Genomic DNA, 18473 nt, shown 5'->3' with positions numbered 1-18473 from the left:
GCAATATATCATTCTAATAATAATAATAATAATTTATAAGCCATCCTTTCTCCCAAAGGTGCCCAAGGTGGCAAACACATAAAACAATACTGTTAAAAATGAAATAAAGCCGTATTTAAAACATTTGAGAACAACAACACACTCTCCCAACTAATAATTTCAAGACCGCTAAGAGCAATGAGTTGTATCCAGTGGAGTTTGACTCTGAATAGGCCTGTTTAAATTAATAGGCCCAAGTTAGTCATGTCCATTAACTTCAAGGGTGTACTCTGAGTAGGGTTAGCACTGGACACAGCCCCAGTATCTCCCAACCATTCACCCAGCCGTCAAATTCCTGGGTGAACTAGAATGTTTCTTCATTCCTCCTGAACGTTAATAATGAGGGAGACGGGCGCACCTCACTGGGTTGACTGGGCAGTCCACAAAACAGAAAACTGCCACCAAGAAGGCCGTGTCCTGGGTCACCAGGCAGCCAACCAGGCAGCACCGGCAGTGATGTGCTATCAGCTGACCCGTCCTTGGCAGTGCAAATAAGCAACCCATGGAACGCTATGTGATGCTTGCCGGTGTGATGCAATTCATTTGTGTTTTGCAAAATCCCCAAGCCAATATTTGAGATCGGTCTCTGCAAAAGAAGCTGGCGACAACGACCGAAGGGACCCTCAAAGGGAACAAAGCAAGGAAGCGCCAACTTACTGTCTTCGTGGCCCTCTCGGTTCCTCCGCCGGTGTCGGTCCCTCCTGTGGCTGATGACGGACTCTGTCCCCGTCTCGTTGTCCAGTCCATCTCGGCTGCTTGCGGCGTTTGGGCTGTAAGAATGAAGAGAGCACAAGACGTGACCGGCGTTTGAAACAAGCCCATATACCGTTTTGCCAAAACCCTGGCGGGGTTCATTTTGATTGTCTGTTGCAATTGGATCCAAAATGGTTTCAAAAGCATTCAGTTGGGCATATGGTACAGTCCTCCCCATACAGTGCCATCTCAGGTGTGGATAGAGAATGGCAGCTGTTTCTTATAGGCGGGCAAACATATTTTAATACATATCTCGCGAGGGATGCAGCATGCTGCAGCTCCCCCAGTCCTAAAATGATGTTCTAACCCCTACAGATATGGCCCGTTTTTTCATCTCATGCAAAAAGACCAGAGTTGTTCTCTTGGTGCCAACCCTGCAACCAACCTGTCTCAGCAGAGCCATCTAGCGACCAGAAGTTGTTTTCAGGCTGGACTGGGCAGCTAGCCCTGTAGACTTGGTACATGTGGGGATAAGGCGAGTGAGCTAACCCTAACATGCAGGGGTAAGGCTTTGCAGTAGGTCAGTTTTCACAATGGTAACAAATGCATTTCTTTTTTGTCTTTTTGCAGAGGGCAGATCTAAAATTCAGTCCGTTTGGTGTAGTCAGTTTGGTGCAACGGTTAAGAATCGTAGACGGGAACCTGGGAGGACCAGAGTTCAAATCCCGTCCTCACTCAGTCATGAAACTCACTGGGTGACCTCGGGCTGGCCGCTCTTATCTCTCAGACTAACCTGCCTCACAAGGCTGCTGTGAGGACAAAAAGGAGAAGAGGGAAGAAGCCAGGTACGCAACTTTGAGCTTCCTGGATAGAAATGTAGAATAGAATAGGCATAGGCAAACTCTGGCCCTCCAGATGTTTGGGACTACAATTCCCATCATCCCTGATCACTGGTCCTGTTAGCTAGGGATGATGGGAATTGTAGTCCCAAACAGTTTGCCTATGCCCGGAATAGAATATTGGTTGCAGGCAGAAGGTCCAAAATGTGAGTTCATTGGCTCCTCCAATGTAAAATATGAGCAGGGTGGCCTGCATCTCTAGGGAGGGCTGGGAATGCCCTCTATCTCAAACCCAGGAGAGCTGCTGCCAGACAATACTGAGCTAGCTGGATGATGATGATGATGATGATGATTAAATAAAATGATCTGATTCAGTATAAAGCAGCTTCCAGGTTCCGGTATCTGAAGGGAAGAACTGTAGCATGCAGAAGGGCCCAGCTTCCATCCCCAAAGGAGAGCTGGGAACAGCTGAGAGAGATGCTACCGTTCAGTGTAGACACCAGTGAGCTACTGACGAGTGACCTGACTCGGTGTCCAGAGGCTCCCTGTGTTCCCAGGAAAACAGAGACGTGTGAGAGGGAGACAAAGAACGAGTCAGACCAGCCGATCACATGACGGCAGCTGCCCAGGCACTTGGGAGAAGGGAGAGCCACAAGGGGGCAGCAAGAGAACGAGAGGATAGAAGTCAGGCCTGGCAGCAGCAGCAGGAACACAAGCCCTCCATTTCCCTGCCCCTCACGAGGCCGGCAGAAAGTAGGCACAGAAGTGGCTGTGACTCTTTCCAGGAGAAGAAAAAGCAAAAGCTGGAGAGATGGCCAAGGAAGGGACAAAATCTCTGCGCTCTTGACTTTCCAGTTCTGCAAGGCTGAACCTTCTGTTTTTGTTTTCTAAGGGGTGACACTCAGGTGGTTTTTCTAGTCACCAATGCAATACAAGAACAACCCCAAACCAAGCATCTGTTCTTACTCTGCCTGTAAGGAAGAACAGAGGAACCTGAGGCCCTCCACAGGTTGTTAGACTTAGTAGGGATGGGGAGGGACAAATTTAGTGTGCAAAGCAGCAGGGAATGAATAATCCAAACTCAAGTAATGATCACCTGCCAGTCAGGAAGGCTCACACGGATAAGGAACTCAGGCAGAAATGAAGAAGTGAAAGCTTCTGTAAGGATGGGATATTCTTATGTCTATACCGGGGTTAGAGAACGCCTCCACCTGTCAATCACCTGACATCACAAGGGTGTCAGCTGATTTATCAGCTGATTACTGGGGCTTGAGTAGTTCTGTGGGTGGTGCTTTGCAAGCACTGACCAGCTGACTGTCAGCTGGTCCCTCAGGGTGTGTGTGCAGGGCTCTTGCGGGACCTGTGACCTGGCCCAGACATCTCTTTACCTGCTCCACACTTAACATCATACATGATGTCAGATGATGTCATCACCATATATAATCTCAGGTGGTGGTGTCATCATATGTACCGTCAGATGATGTCATCATCATAGATAATGTCAGATGGTGTTGTCACCCTATATGATGTCAGATATAGGCAGGTTTCCGTGGCCTGGCCAAAATGGCTCTGTGAGCTAAACGGGGAAGCCACAGGCTGCAAGTTCCCCACAACTGATTTATATTCTCTTTTAAAGAGCCTTTTTGTGCTTAAAAGCTCCAATTTTATTTTGGAAAGTAAGTACACCTCTCAGCCATAGCAAAAGCTTGACACGAAGTGACAGAACCTAGATCATTCTGCGACAAAGGAAAAAACATTAATAAATACATCCATATACATATATTTTAAAGAGCCGTACTGAAAGGAAGGGGGGCGGGAGTCTCCAATGCCTCCTGTTCTCTCGATGGGAGGAGGAAGATCTGTGTGGCTCTCGGTGCATTGGGAACCGGCGTCCGAATGGGAGCTCTCGGCCAGGACCAGCTGGAAGAGTCAAGAGAGGAGACAGAGTCAGAAGCAGGGGCACAGTTTGCATTTAAACCACCAAAAGTGCAACGCTTTTCTCAGTTCTTCAATTGCACCTGTTTGCAGAAACGTGGGGAAATGCTTTGTTTAAAAAAATGACACACACCCCAAACCCCCAAAACAGTAATGCATCCCTGCAGAAAAACTTAACACCGTATGTAGCCCTTTGCTTCAGTCACAGTAAAGCAGGAAAAGGAAGTGTGCAGAGGCCAGAGAAAGAACGGTGAGTGGAGGCGCGTCCCATTTGCTGAAATCCTGTAACTTTTCATACCACAGAGGTTCCTTTCTGACCTGCTTTTAAGTACAAGAATTGCCCCCTCCCAGATGGCAATAAAGCTCCTAACATTGGGGAACTACTGCAGAACAACTAATAAAGCAGAATTATATGTGGATAGCCCAGTATAAACCCACCCCAATGCACTATGCACCCACGCCTAATGCACTAAGGGACGGGGGTGGCGCTGTGGGTTAAACCACAGAGCCTAGGACTTGCCGATCAGAAGGTCAGCGGTTCAAATCCCTGTGACGGGATGAGCTCCCGTTGCCCGGTCTCTGCTCCTGTCAACCTAGCAGTTCGAAAGCACGTCAAAATGCAAGTAGATAAATAGGTACTGCTCCGGCGGGAAGGTAAACAGCGTTTCCTTGTGTTGCTCTGGTTCACTTAGTCATGCCAGCCACATGACCCGGAAGCTGTACGCCGGCTCCCTTGGCCAATAAAGTGAGATGAGCACCGCAACCCCAGAGTCGGTCATGACTGGACCTAATGGTCAGGGGTCCCTTTACCTTTAATACACTATGATTGACTTAGCAACACGTTGCAGCAGACCTCATGGGAGGTCCAATGTACATTCATCCTGATCTGCTTGCAGGGCGCTGTCATGGACTGGCTGGACAGAGAAGAGAGGAGGGCGATCAGAGGAGGAAGACTGGGAACAGGACGTATTGGAAGCTGAAGGGGTAACAGGGCTTAGTGAGCTGGGTGACTCTGTGGCAGAGAGAAGTCCAGAATCAGAGGCAGAAGCTGAAGTTGGTGAATGGGAGGAGGAGGCGAAGAGATAGAGATGTGTCAGGCTGGTGAAGAGTCACCGGTGTCTCTCCTTTCTGCTGCTCACCTCCCCCTTTTGTCTCCCAGAACCAGAAGAGGGCTGAAAGAGGTGGAGCAGCGGCAGGCTGCATGCAGGCATAGTCTCCAATTGCTGGGGGAAAGCTCTGGAGAGGAGGGGACTTGGATGGCTGTGGGAAGCCATGGACTTACAGTCTTGGCAACTGATTCACGGGGTAAGACCTACAGGGAATGAGCTGCTGTGCTCATTTAGTCCTGACACCCAGCCAAGTCTGTGAAGATCGTGTTTTTGCTAATAAAAAGTTAACTCCAACTTTGAATGGTGTGATTTACTCCCTGCTCGCTCTTTGACAAGCGCTTATACATCTTCCCATTAGTCATATGTTCAGTCCACACCTTTCAATGCACTATAATGGGTTTTTCATTGCATCCCACACTTTCCAGTGCATTTCCCAACAATAAAAATTCTGCGGGTGACACTGTGGGTTAAACCACAGAGCCTAGGACTTGCCGATCAGAAGGTCAGTGGTTCGAATCCCCGCGACGGGGTGAGCTCCCGTTGCTCGGTCCCTGCTCCTGCCAACCTAGCAGTTCGAAAGCACGTCAAAGTGTGAGTAGATAAATAGGTACCGCTCCGGCGGGAAGGTAAACAGCGTTTCCGTGCGCTGCTCTGATTCGCCAGAAGCAGCTTAATCATGCTGGCCACATGACCTAGAAGCTGTACGCCGGCTCCCTCGGCCAATAAAGCGAGATGAGCGCCACAACCCCAGAGTCGGCCACAACTGGACCTAATGGTCAGGGGTCCCTTTACTTTTACCTAGATTTCTTGCATTAGGACAACAGAGCACTTCAAAACACTTTGAACGTGCAAACCTAACGTTCTAGTACGTGCCTGAACACACACACACACCTGCAATATACTGCCATCCGGGAGGTACCCCAATGCCCACCTCCGTCGGCCACCAAGTTGCAACAGGGGAGAGGGGCTGAGCTTCTGTCGACTGGCACATTTCCCCAATTTTAATTAGTTCGTTCGGCAACCAGCTACATTCCCAAAGTGAAATCATAGATGACAGCAAGCCGTTGGGGGAAAGCTAACTGCATAAAGCCAAGGGGCAGGAAGGGATGGGGATAAGAATATATCACACAGACAAGGCAGCCACAAAAAACATGAATTATGGAGACTTTCGTTCCCCCTAGAATAGCCTAAAATGGCAATATGTTTCTCATCAGAGACAAGCCCATCTCTCAAAATAAGAGCCATCAGGGAAACAGGGAAAGAATAAGATTAGGCCGGCCCTTGGTGAAATTGGCAATCCTGTAGCTGACACAGAAGGGAACCGTTAATGGGGAAAAGGTAAGTCAAGGAGGCAGGTTGATGAGACGGATGAACAGAAAACAGGAAAGGCTGTCCCTCCCCGAGGTGCTCTTTCACTGATGAGAATAGCTGTACAATCTTTTAAAAAGAGAAAATCAAGGGAAGGATCGTGCAGGAGTCACACAAGTGACTTTCCTCCCTGTTGGGCTCATCTCAGAAACTAAAAAGAAAAACTTTTCTAAGACATCACATTCTGTTGCTTTGGAGAGAAAGACAGGCACCTTTTCCTGCTGACGTTGCCTGCCTTCGTCAAGAGCAGAAAAAGACGGAGGAGGAAGGACGAAAAGCATTGAGGCAGCTTAAAGCAAGGTTAACCCCACATGGCACTCCCCTAATGTGGTTGGACCACAACTTCCATCGGCCCCAGCCAGCAGAGCCAAATTCCCCAACTTTGCACTTTCATAAACAATTTGCAAACTGAAATTCTTCCAGAGAATACTGAAAACGCATCTCTTCACCCTAGCTTTTGAGGTGTATATTTTGAGGACCCACCTTGTTTTCGTGATCATAAGCTATTTTAAAATGTTTTTAATATTGTGTTTTCATGTTGCAAGCTGCCCTGGAAGCTTAGGTGAAGTGAAATAACAACAACCACAACAAAAATGTTGCAATGCAAAAAAAAAAAGATACAAAAATGCACAATGAGGAGAAATTGCTTTACAAAAGTGTGCATTAGGCAAGATTGCAACAAAAAATGCATTAGGATAATAAATGAGGACTTTTAAAAAAAGCAAATTGCTAAAGGAGAACTTTAAGATTGAATTTAAGATTGGAAAAATAAGAAACAGAAGGAAGTGAAATTGATCGATCCTTCCTCCTCACAGTAAGCCTGCAACATGTGCACATTTAATTTGTGCACATTCAGTTTTATATGAGTAGATTTTTTTTAAGGGGCAGAAAGGGCATGTGGTTCCAGGAAAAATGACTTTGGCAATTCCACCCACCATTGAACCCAACAGGTTTTGATTATATAGCCGTACCTTGGTTGCTGAACGCCTTGGAACAGCTCGACTCCCAAAGGATCGAAAACCGGAAGTGAGTGTTCCGGTTTTCGAACAATTTTTGGAAGTGTGGCTTCTGCAGCTTCTAATTGGCTGCGTCTTGGTTTTCGAACAGTTCTGGAAGTCAAACGGACTCCCGAAACACATCCTGTTCGAGAACCAAGATACAACTGCACTCAACTTGGGTTTCAGGTACGATCGCAGGAATGTAAGGCCCATGTAAATTGTGGCCTGAACGTACTCTTATTTCAAAAGGCACAATCATTCCCCAGTATCTCCAGGCAGGGCTGGGAAAAGACTCCTGCCTCAAATCCTGGACAGCATCTGCCGGTCAGTGTAGACAAGACTGAGCTAAATGGAGTAATGGTCACGGACTATATAAAGCAGCTTTCTGTGTTTTTACACACATAGAGAATTCACCTCACATTTTTTTCATTTTATGCCTGGCTTGTACCCAGTGCTAGTCCTAGTCTGAGTAGACATACTGACCATGACTAACCTAAGACCGATAATTTCAGTTGGTTTATTCTAAGTGGGACATTAGGCCGCATTCACATCATATATTTAAAGCACTATGACACTGGTTTAAACAACCATGACTTCACCCCCTCCCCAGAATTCTGGGAGCTGTAGTTTGTTAAGGGTGCTGAGAGTTGTTAGGTGACCCCCCTACAGAACTACAATTCCCAGAGTGGCTTAACAATCAATCCCTCTTCACAGGGAACTCTGGGAATTGTAGCTCCATATGGGGAATAGGGGGGTCACTAACAACTCTCAGCACCCTTAACAGACTGCAAGTTCCAGAATTCTTCAGTGGAAGCCGTGACTGTTTAAAGTGGTAATCATATACTTTAAATGTATGCTGTGAATGTGAGCTTAGTTGGATAAAACCCTGTATGTGGCTTGCTTTGGGCTGGGTGCTTAACATGATCAACAGTCCACGACGAGCCACAGTTTGACGTAATGTGTGTTTTGGACGTCCTTCCTGAATGAAGACTTTCACCCACCTCTTACATTGAAATACAATTTCCACAATGTGTTCGCCCAGCACTGACGCTCAAGTGATGGATTACCCAAGCAAATTTAGCGGGCCCCTCCCTGTGGCGACTCTCAATCCGATACAAAGTTGAATGGATTTTTAAAATTTTATTTTCATTAAAATCACAACCGCATGGGGCAGTGGGCCTGTTAAGCATCCATGTGCACAAAAGGAGACCACGTATATATCGTTGGGTTTTTTAAACGCCTCTGATAATGGGCATCAGAATGCCGGAGCCGGAGAAAAATGAAGCATGACATCACCACAAACCAATCGGGAGCCGTGTCAATCCCAAGGAAGCCAATCGGGGAAGAGATGCGCCGTTAATGCGGTGCCTCCTTTGGAAATAAGGCAGAATGGCCTACAATGGTCAACCCACTGTGCGCAACCTGCCATCATCAGCCAGCGACTCGGCTACTCTCAGAATCAGCACGCAGCGAGCCAGCTTAATTCTTTTCACAAGGAGAAAGAGCCGGCCCCAGCAGGGTGGCTGGGCCTGGATTGTCCGAGGAAAGAAAATGGGGCTGCCTTTTCAGGAGCTATCAAGAGGCAATGGAGGTTGTGAACAGAGCACACACACACACACACACACACACACAGCCCTCGATGATGGAAGGGCATGGTGGTCTTGATCCTGCCAGCTAGGCCAACTTCCAAAGTTAAGGAGGGCTTAACGAACTGATCATGAACTTGGTGGAAAAACAATGGAAGGTGAACTGTAAAGCTTGTGATCTCAGAATTTTTTATTGGTGAGCATCATGAATTAAGGACTGGTGGAGATATAACACTGGCTGGCTGCACGCCTACTCACGGTTAGGAGACGAGGAGTTCTCTGCAGCTCCCTTGCCCATTTCTGCACATGAATGTCCATTTTGTTTTATCCCCGCCACCGCCGCTAATAATGCTTAACATCTGCTGTGGCATTTTTCACAAACCATGGTTCGCTCTGAACCGCAGCGTGCAGTTGTAGTTAGAAGTGGGTTTGGAACTAGCCACTTGGCCTCACACCAGTGCAGACAGCATGCTAAACAGAACCAGTCCCTGTCCTTGCCTTCCCCACCCCTCCCTCCCCACCACTTCTTTCCTTAAGCCTGAGGGGCCAAGGACTATCTTGATTGTTTTCATTTTATCTGAAAACTGTTCTGGGAGCTTTTTTCACCTGATCAGCAGGGTATATAAATAGTGCCAAGAATGAAAGCTAAGGGGCAAGTTTTTAAGCGGGAGAGGAAGAGGCTTAGGAACACACACTAGCGTCTCCTAACCAAGCAAAGTTCGATCTGCACCAGTCTTCGTAGGACAAAACAATCTGTGTCAAACTAAGCTCTACTCAAAGTAGACCTGTTGAAATTGATGGACACGAGTTATTTATTTAAATATTTATAATATGCACTTTCATAAATATATCCACCCAGGGGTTTAAAAGATACAGTAAAATAAGCAAAAAGCATCCCTACAATCAATGAAACACCATTAAATGCTGAATGGTTGAAAAGATTGCAAAGAGCCTACCTAAACAACGTGCCTGGATGATTCTCTGCCAATGATCCACTGGCAGGGAGTTCCACAGGGCAGGGCCTGCTCCACTAAAGTCTCAGTTCCTAGTAAAGACCAGACCACCGAAAGCAGGCCTTCGGAGGGTCTCAGTGACTGAGGTGGAACGTAAGAAACCAGACCGTCCTTAAGGCATGTTGATGGGCTTCCTCTGAGTAGGACTAGCAATGGATACAACTCTGAGATATTTTATTGCTGACAGCAGTCCTCTGCAGGGATATTATAATGATTTTTTAAAAAAAACATATTTGTAATTGACAGAGCAGCTTTAAAAAGAAGCTGATGAAGTGAAGTGATCGAAATAAACTTACGCAATACCAAAAAAGTCCACATACGGGTGAATCGTTAAGATCCTGGGGGAAAGGGTAATTTAAAATTTAACTACAGAAGCTAGCACTCTCTTCTAGAAGTCAACTTGGCGCTGCAACGTTATGTCATCTTGATTTCTGACCCCAAGTTACTGCTTTGGACAGATGAGAAAAGCAGTTCCCCTGGAATTAGGCGAACGTTTTAATCTTTTCATTTCATTCATTGGCTCCATCTTCCCTCCCTGACGCTGCTCTGGGGCCAATTATGTTTTGGGCCTTCTTACAGAAAATAGTCACATGGGCAACCCCCAGATCTCCTCCAAAATTCCTCTTTATTGTGGGTTTGTGATTATTTGAGCACACAATGGTGCACAATCCCGCTTTCGATGCTGTTTGAGCCTGCAAATGTTTCAGGGACGACACATTGCTTTGTTTCCAGCCAGCGAATGTCCTATAATTCTCACTGCCGAAATCCTATAACATTTCATTCCACAAATCTTCTTCTTCTTCTTCTTCTTATTATTATTATTATTATTATTAGCCCCACTATGGGTGAAGGATGACACTCAGCCTCTGGCAAACCGCTTGGTCCTTCAAAACATGAAGGGAGGAGAATAAACCAAGGGCAAGGAGTCCAAATTGCAAAATGGCCTGGATGACGCCACCTAGAGCTCCTATGCAAGGCACAAACTACAGAGACAACCTGATCTTCAGTTGCAGATGCTTCTCGCCGTGAGTCATGAAGGCACACTAACTCCTTCAAGCACAGGAGGCATTGTGGCTTTGTCTGTGGTGCTGAGCAGAAGAAGAAGGAGAAGTTATCTACGATGCCAGCAGGAACTGTCATAGAACGCAAGGCTTACCAATGGCTACTAGCCATACTGGCTATGTTCTGTATCCACTGTCAGGTGGTAAGATGCCTCTGTATAACAGTTGCAGGGAATCACAAGTGGCGAGATTTGCTGTTGCGCTCTGGTCTTGTTTGTGGGATTTCGGCTGGGGCATCTGGTTGGTCAATGTGAGAACAGGATGCTGGGCTAGATGGGCCACTGGCCTGATCCAGCAGAGCTCCTTTTAGGTTCTTATGACTAACAGTGAGGGAGGGCTGTTGCCTTCATGCTATGCCTGGAGGAATTTGATTGGCCACGGTGTGAGAACAGGATCCGGGACTAGCTGGGCCTCTGGCCTGGAATAAGGCAACTTCCTTTGTTCAAAGCAGAACAGCGATGAGGAATCCATGACTCTCGCAGAAGTTGGTGGACTACAACTCCCATCATCCCTGACCATTAGCCATGCTGGCTGGGGCTGATGGGAAGCTGGGCATCATCTGAAGGACCACAAGGCTGCCCACCGCTGAAGCAAGGAGTACCAGACACAACAAAGTCCTTGTGTGCAATTGCCATAAACCACACATCAGTGTTCAAAATTCGCATTTTGAGCATTTTGCACCTGGCTATTGGCCACCTGCAACCAAGTGAAGATGCCCGGGTACCAGGATGGTGCCTGATGTCTCCTCCACCTAGAGGTGCATGCCTGGGGGTCCTTGGATCCTGACTTTTTTCACAAACTAGCAACACATCCTGTAGAATTCTATCTGTTGCATTTTATCTGCACAATCAGAACTACTTTCAGGAACCAAGAAGTTGTATTGAAAAATACGACTTTCAAGCCATCTAGCCCCAAAATGGCAACTAGGGATTCTGTGTTTGTGACTGTAACCCTGGTTTAAGGAGCCATTTGGAGCCTGGCTTATATAAACTGAGTTTCTAAAACTGCCACACGTTATTTCATAAAAGCGCTTAGCAAATGAGTTTGAAGTCTACCCAGCAGCCCTCAGTAACTGTCAAGTAATGAGGCTAGGAACAAGGGGTTACAGCCAACTAACTCCACTCAAGAGTAAACCCACTGAAATGTATGGACCGTAATTAGCCATGTTCGCTAGCTACTCTCTGAGTAGAACTAGCTAGGGATACAACTCAAGACCTAGGACAGGTCTGAAGAAATGTTTGGTAAAAGGATCCTAGAAAAATGATTATATCCACACCAAGCTTTAAAAGCACTCATAAATCCACCCCCATTTGACTTAAAGGCACGTTAGCGCTGTGAGTCACCCTCAAGAGTCGTAAAGCCATGCCGAATCGCGGCAAACCGCTCATAAACCTCCCAATACAAAATAAACGGCAAAGGACACACACACAGAGAGAGCTAAGAGCGTAGCGCCTGTAGAATCTGCCGGCAAGCATGGGAATTTTTGCAGAGTGGAATAATAACAATGATAACAATAATGATAATAATAAAAATAATAATAGTGTGATTGCAGGCTTTTAAGCATTAGAGCAAAGCACCTGTCGGCTAAAAACAAAAAAACACCATCGCTTGATTTTTCAACATGTGCCCCATGCAGCTTGAGCACACAGCCTGTGCAGAAAAACAAAGGCATATGAGGGAATGTGGAAGGTGTACCTGAGATATTTTACCTGTAATGGCTATGCGGCAGCCACTGTTAAGAGGCGAGCACACAGGTGGGAACCAGGCCCACGCCAAACAGAGAGAGTGTAGAAGCCAGGTCTTAAGATAGTACTGGGGTGCTGCAATCATAACTTACAATCTGGACATCAGAATTAGAAGCGAGGTAGGAATTGGATTCAGCTCGCACTTAAAGGTAAAGGTAAAGGACCCCTGACAGTTAAGACCAGTCGCAAACAACTCTGGGGTTGTGGCGCTCATATCGCTTTACTGGCCAAGGGAGCCGGCATTTCTCCACAGACAGTTTTTCCGGATCTTGAGGCCAGCATGACTAAGCCGCTTCTGGCGAAACCAGAGCAGCACATGGAAACGCCGTTTACCTTCCCGCCGGAGTGGTTCCTATTTATCTACTTGCAATTTGACGTGCTTTCGAACTGATAGGTTGGAAGAAGCAGGGACCGAGCAACCAGAGCTCACCCCGTTGTGGAGATTTGAACCACCCACCTTCTGATCGGCAAGTCCAAGGCTCAGTGGTTTAGACCACAGTGCCACCCACATCCAAACAGCTCGCACTTAAAGGCCATTAATTATCCGAATTCGCATTTTCCAAAGCAATGCAAGCACACATCAGCAAAACAACTGCGCACCCACAGTGGTATTCTCAGACTAGGTATGGGGCAGAAATAGTTTGGATTGGCTATCAGTTAATATCTGATGGGATTTTAATGAGAAACGGCCTAATTTTGGGAATTGTTTTGAACTGTTCTAACATTGTGTAAACGTTGAGTTTTCCAAGAGAAGGGATGTTATTAGATCTAGCAATGGCTCCTGCAGGGCCCCAGAACATTTCTACCGATCGTACAACTGAAAGGCCTCTACATACCCAAGACACGACGCGTCCATTGAAGCAGGGCAGCTTTGCATTGTCGTCTGAGATCTCTTCTTTCACAACCCTAGATGGATGAAGATGAGAGAAACAAGAAGACATCAGGAGTTCATATTGGAGAATGGCAATTTAATGTGCAGTGCTTTGAAAAGAAGGAAAGCATCTGTCTGTCTGTCTGTCTGTCTGTCTATCTATCTATCTATCCATCTATCTATCTATCTCTATCTACAGTGATACCTCCTGTTAAGTACTTAATCCGTTCCGGAGGTCCGTTCTTAACCTGAAACTGTTCTTAACCTGAAGCACCACTTTAGCTAATGGATCCCCCTGCTGCCGCCGTGCCGCCGGAGCCCGATTTCTGTTCTTATCCTGAAGCAAAGTTCTTAACCTGAAGCACTATTTTTGGGTTAGCGGAGTCTGTAACCTGAAGCGTATGTAACCCAAGGTACCACTGTATTTATTTCATAAAATTTATATACTGCTTGCTTGTATTTTTTAAAAACCCACAGCGTGGTTTACAACTAGAAGAAAACAATGAAACCATCAATAAAAAACAGTTAAAAACGACAACTTAAAATATTCAAAATAATAAAAATTAAAATCAATAAGCTGTAAGCCAGATTAAAATGCACATCAACATTCTACATATCTGGACAGGCTCGCCTACACAAAAATGTTTTTAGCAGGAGCTGAAAAGAGCACAGTGAAGAGGACAGTGTCTGATGTCAATGTGTAGGTGCAGCCACACTAAAGAATCAATTTCTTACAACTGTGTAACGAATACGATGCAGCACCAGTAACAGTGCCAGGTCTGTAGATCTTGCAGCAGTCGAGTGGGCGTATATGGAGCAAGGTGATCTTGCAGGCAAACTGGTCTCAAACTGTTTTAAAGATGCTGGTCATCAGCCCTAAGGGGTTAACCCCTCCCAGAATGCAAGTAGCCCATTTTTTAATATATATAAATGACAGATAACCTAGCAAAGATACTAAAACAGCAACACACACACACGACCAGCAGTATCAAAAGTAGGAAAAATAAAAATGACTGTATTGACAGTCTTCTTGGAAGGCTGGCATGGAAAGGGTTAAAGAGGGCTTCCCTGGTGGGCGGGACAGCATTACTTACCGGTACATTATTTAACACAATATATGCCCTGCTTGAGTGTAACAAAAGCCCCAAGTGGTTTACAAAAAACTGTTTAAAATGAGTAATCAAAAACATTTTAACAACAACCAGCAGTTAACCAGCCCCATTTGTTGGTGATGTTGTGGTTGGAAAATTCCTTCACTGGGGAGGGGGCTTCATCTATATCAGGGGTCAGCAAACTTTTTCAGCAGGGAGCCGGTCCACTGTTCCTCAGACCTTGTAGGGGGGGCCAGACTATATTTTGAAGGGGGGGGGACGGATTCCTATGCCCCACAAATAACCCAGAGATACATTTTAAACAAAAGCACACATTCTACTCATGTAAAAACACCAGGCAGGCCCCACAAATAACCCAGAGATGCATTTAAAATGAAAGGACACATTCTACTCATGTAAAAACACGCTGATTCCCGGACCGTCCACGGGCCAGATTTAGAAGGTGATTGGGCCAGATCCGCCCCCGGGCCTTAGTTTGCCTATCCATGATCTATATCACCTCCAAGGTCCTTCCCACTCAAACTATTTGCCAAGTACTGTAGCTGATCTCTCTCTCTCTCTCTCTCTCTCTCTCTCTCTCTCTTTCTCTCTCTTAAGGAACTTAGAGCTGCCAGAATTTGAACCCAAGACCTTTTGCAGGCAAAGGAAATTCCCTCTTGAGCAACGCAGTCCCCCCACACAGAGATTGAGCAGTGAGCTTTCTCTAGGCATAGAGGGAACTGGGTATGTTTTGCCTGGAAAAGACAAGATTCAGAGGGGTCATTCAAGTGATCCAACTTTCTTTCTTTTTTACCTCATGTCATCCAATTTTCTTAATATTTTGTACACTCGTTGAATGAGCAAAACTAAGTTTAAATCTAAAATTTTAATTTTTCATCTCATCCCATTTTTGAGTTATGAATGTTTGGAATTTCAAAAAACTGACAATTTTGGATTTCAGAAGGTGATAGACTCTCCTTCACTGGTTGTTGTCGCTGTTGTTTTTAACAGAGATCCGGTGGCCGCTTGTCAGGGATTCTTTAGCTGTTTATTATTATTATTATTTTTTCAATACAAACAGCAACCACAAAAAACACATACAACAAAAACCACAATAACACTAATAACACAATTTAACAATTCAGATTTGAGTACTGATATACCTATATCTTTAGCTGTGATTCCTGCATTGCAGGGGGTGAGACTAGATGTCCCTTGGGGTCCCTCTTCCAGCTCTATGATTCTAGGACTGATCCTTTGTACCCATGTGTGAGTTTAATTAGTTAATTAACTTGCTTCTGGCTGCACACCTGCAATATTTCAGCCCATATTAGTGTCTCTCTAGCCCACAAATTGAGAATTCATCTCCGGAGAGGGAAATGAGCTGCTTCTCCCCTCATAAAACAAACACAATTTTGTTTCCTTGCTTCGCTTCAGATCTTTCCATTTTGGTCCCAAGGGGGGGACACCACCAACTGGAAACCTCATCAATCTGGTGTTGTGTGGTTTGGCTTCTTGGCGTTGTTTGCTTCCTTTAAAAACACCACTCCCTCCGTTTGTTTAATGATTCCCTCCGTGGTTCTCCTGCCATGCGAGGGTGGGGGGCACAAAGGAAGGAGTGAGTCTTCAAAGCATCATCAAAAAGGTACCCTTAAAAACCCACATGCGTTTGCAGAAGGCGGAAATCAGACCGAGGACTGTGTTTCTCTCCCGCTTGCAGATAAGACATCTGAAATCTACTTGCAGAGAACCTAAGTGTAACAAGGCTTTATCAGTATTGGATCCAGATTGTAGAGCAGGTCAGTCATGATTAATAATAATAATAATAATAATAATAATAATAATAATAATAAATTTTATTTATACCCCATCCTCCCCGGTTCAGGGCAGCTAACACCAATAAAATCGCAGTAAAAACATAATAGGGGAAAAAGAGAGAGAGAGAAAAACCCCAATTTAAAATACAGGTTAAAATGCAATTTAAAATGCAGCCTCATTTTAAAAGTAGCCCATAGATCAAAACCATAAGGGGAGGGAAAACATAAGGGTCAGACTAAGTCCAAACCAAAGGCCAGGCGGAACAGCTGTCTTGCAGACCCTGCTGAAAGATGTCAAGTCCTGCAGGGCCCTAGTCTCTTGTGACAGAGCGTTCCACCAAGTCGGGGCCAGTACTGAAAAGGCCCTGGCCCTAGTTGAGACCAATCGAACCACCTTGCAACCTGGGTACAAGATGTGGGACATAATATTCAGATGGAGGAATGGGAAAAACATGGAAGAATGACATAAAATTTACAGCATGTGTGGCGATTAAAGAAAAGCATACGAAAATGATGTACAGATGGTATCTAACTCCTGTCAAATTAGCAAAATGTACAAAACTAAAGAAAGCAAGTGTTGGAAATGTAAAACTTTTTTCATATGTGGTGGGATTGTAAAATTGTTAAGAAATATTGGGAAATGCTATATAATGAAATGAAGATGTTTAAAATAACCTTTGTTTTTTAAAAAACCAGAAGCACCGTCAATTGGGAAACACTGGCCTGTGAGCGCTCCAATTGGAGAGCAGCCTTTACCAAAGGTGTCATGGACTTTGAAGACGCTCAAACTCAGGATGAAAGGGAGGAACATGCTAAGAGGAAGGCATGTTTGGCAAACCCTCACCTTGATCAACTCCTGCCCAGAAACCTATGTCCCCACTGTGGAAGGATGTGTGGATCCAGAATTGGCCTCCACAGTCACTTACAGACTCACTGTTAACACTGTGTTCACAGAAGACAATCTTACTCAGCTACGAGTGATCGCCAAAGAAGAAGATAATGACGGATATGCTCTGCTACCATGGACAGAGAGGCATTATGATTCTGAATATTAGCTGCAAGGAACCACAGACGGGGCAAACGTTGTTGTGCTTAGGTCCTGCAGGTCATGCTTCGGGCTTGAGCTCGGATCTTCCAGAGCCACTACTGGCCAGAGCAGACAATACTGGGCTTGCACTGCAAGGCCGTGTCGGTTGTTTATTTGTCCCACCAGCACACAAGCAGAATAGAATTTGAACAGCGCCTCTAATTCACACATGCTTCGGGTGGTTAGTTATTAAAACACTGAGTTCGATAGCTCCGCTCTCAATGCTCCACATTTTTTTTTATTGCATCACACATTCCTGGCAGCAATTTAATCAGCAGAATGAGTTAAAGAGAGTTTGCTCCCCCTCTGTTTTTATTTTTTCGAAGCCTTTTAAGAGTCGCCTTGGGGGAAAACAAATCAGGTTAAGATGGGGTGGGGTGGGGAAGAGAGATTGAGCAGCGAATTAGTACAGCATCATCGTCATCTCTTTCAACAGTACTTATCTCCTTTCTTACAGGTTGGCCGTGGCAAGTAGCAAATTTGGACAGGCTAATTGCCACTCGCCTGTGGAGAGTGAGGGCTTCTGCCAGGCAACCAAGCAAACAAGAGAGTCAATTTTCAGCAGTTAGGCGCTGAACCTGATTTGACTACACTCGTCTTTATCCAGAGCAGGCATCGACAAGATGCTCATCACACTGAACGTGACATGCAGCCCTCTGGCAAGTGTGATGTGACGTCAGCTTTCCATCCAACTTTGAATCCGCAGAGGTTGTCCAGGCAATGGCGCAGTGACCCCCCCCCCAACACACACACCAAATACCCAACTCCAAAGCTTGATGGCCACGTGGGCAAGAGGTCTATGTATGTGTGTGGTGTGTGTGTGTGTGTCCATGCACATCTATACACACAATCTCCTGGCTGCTGGTTTTGTTTGATGCTACTGTAGATTCTGCAGCATGTCACCGATAGTGTGTTAGTGGTGGATTTGTCCTGGACTGTCCACGTGTAATTCCACTTTATTAGTTGTTCTACAATGCCTCCCCAATGTTAGCAGATTATTGCCATCAATATTGCTACTCTGGTGCTATAGTACAATGAAAGCGGGACAACCTCCCCCTGCTCCCGTAATATTATTGATAGCATATAAAAGTTACAGGATTTCAGCAAGAAGCTACAGGACATGCATCCATTGGAAAGGAAACAATATGTTCGCCCCAAAGCGTTTGCAGTACTGAAAGTGGGATCATGTATAACCACCCCAACAGCATCACGAGGACAAAT

General features: G+C 45.7%; 1 protein-coding gene and 1 long non-coding RNA gene across 5 annotated transcripts in view; one reads left to right on the top strand and one right to left on the bottom strand.

Moving 5' to 3' along the window:
• Positions 1–18473, top strand: part of LOC309536539 — a 253860-nt gene that overhangs the window by 79468 nt on the left and 155919 nt on the right. The window lies entirely within an intron of this gene.
• Positions 1–18473, bottom strand: part of DVL1 (dishevelled segment polarity protein 1) — a 129712-nt gene that overhangs the window by 82878 nt on the left and 28361 nt on the right. For all 4 annotated transcript variants that reach the window (XR_014221495.1, XM_082230033.1, XM_082230034.1 and 1 more), the window contains exons 2-4: positions 13223–13292; positions 3370–3491; positions 697–809 (exon numbers count right to left, since the gene is read on the bottom strand). Coding sequence is in view for 3 of the 4 variants with exons in the window: in XM_082230033.1 (XP_082086159.1) it covers positions 697–809; positions 3370–3491; positions 13223–13292 (305 nt within the window). In the remaining variant the exon portion in view is untranslated. The remainder of the gene's footprint in view (positions 1–696; positions 810–3369; positions 3492–13222; positions 13293–18473) is intronic.

Source organism: Podarcis vaucheri (assembly GCF_965113315.1).
Source record: "Podarcis vaucheri genome assembly, chromosome: 7".
NCBI classification, from domain to species: domain Eukaryota; kingdom Metazoa; phylum Chordata; class Lepidosauria; order Squamata; family Lacertidae; genus Podarcis; species Podarcis vaucheri.
This window is presented reverse-complemented; position numbering and strand designations above follow the sequence as displayed.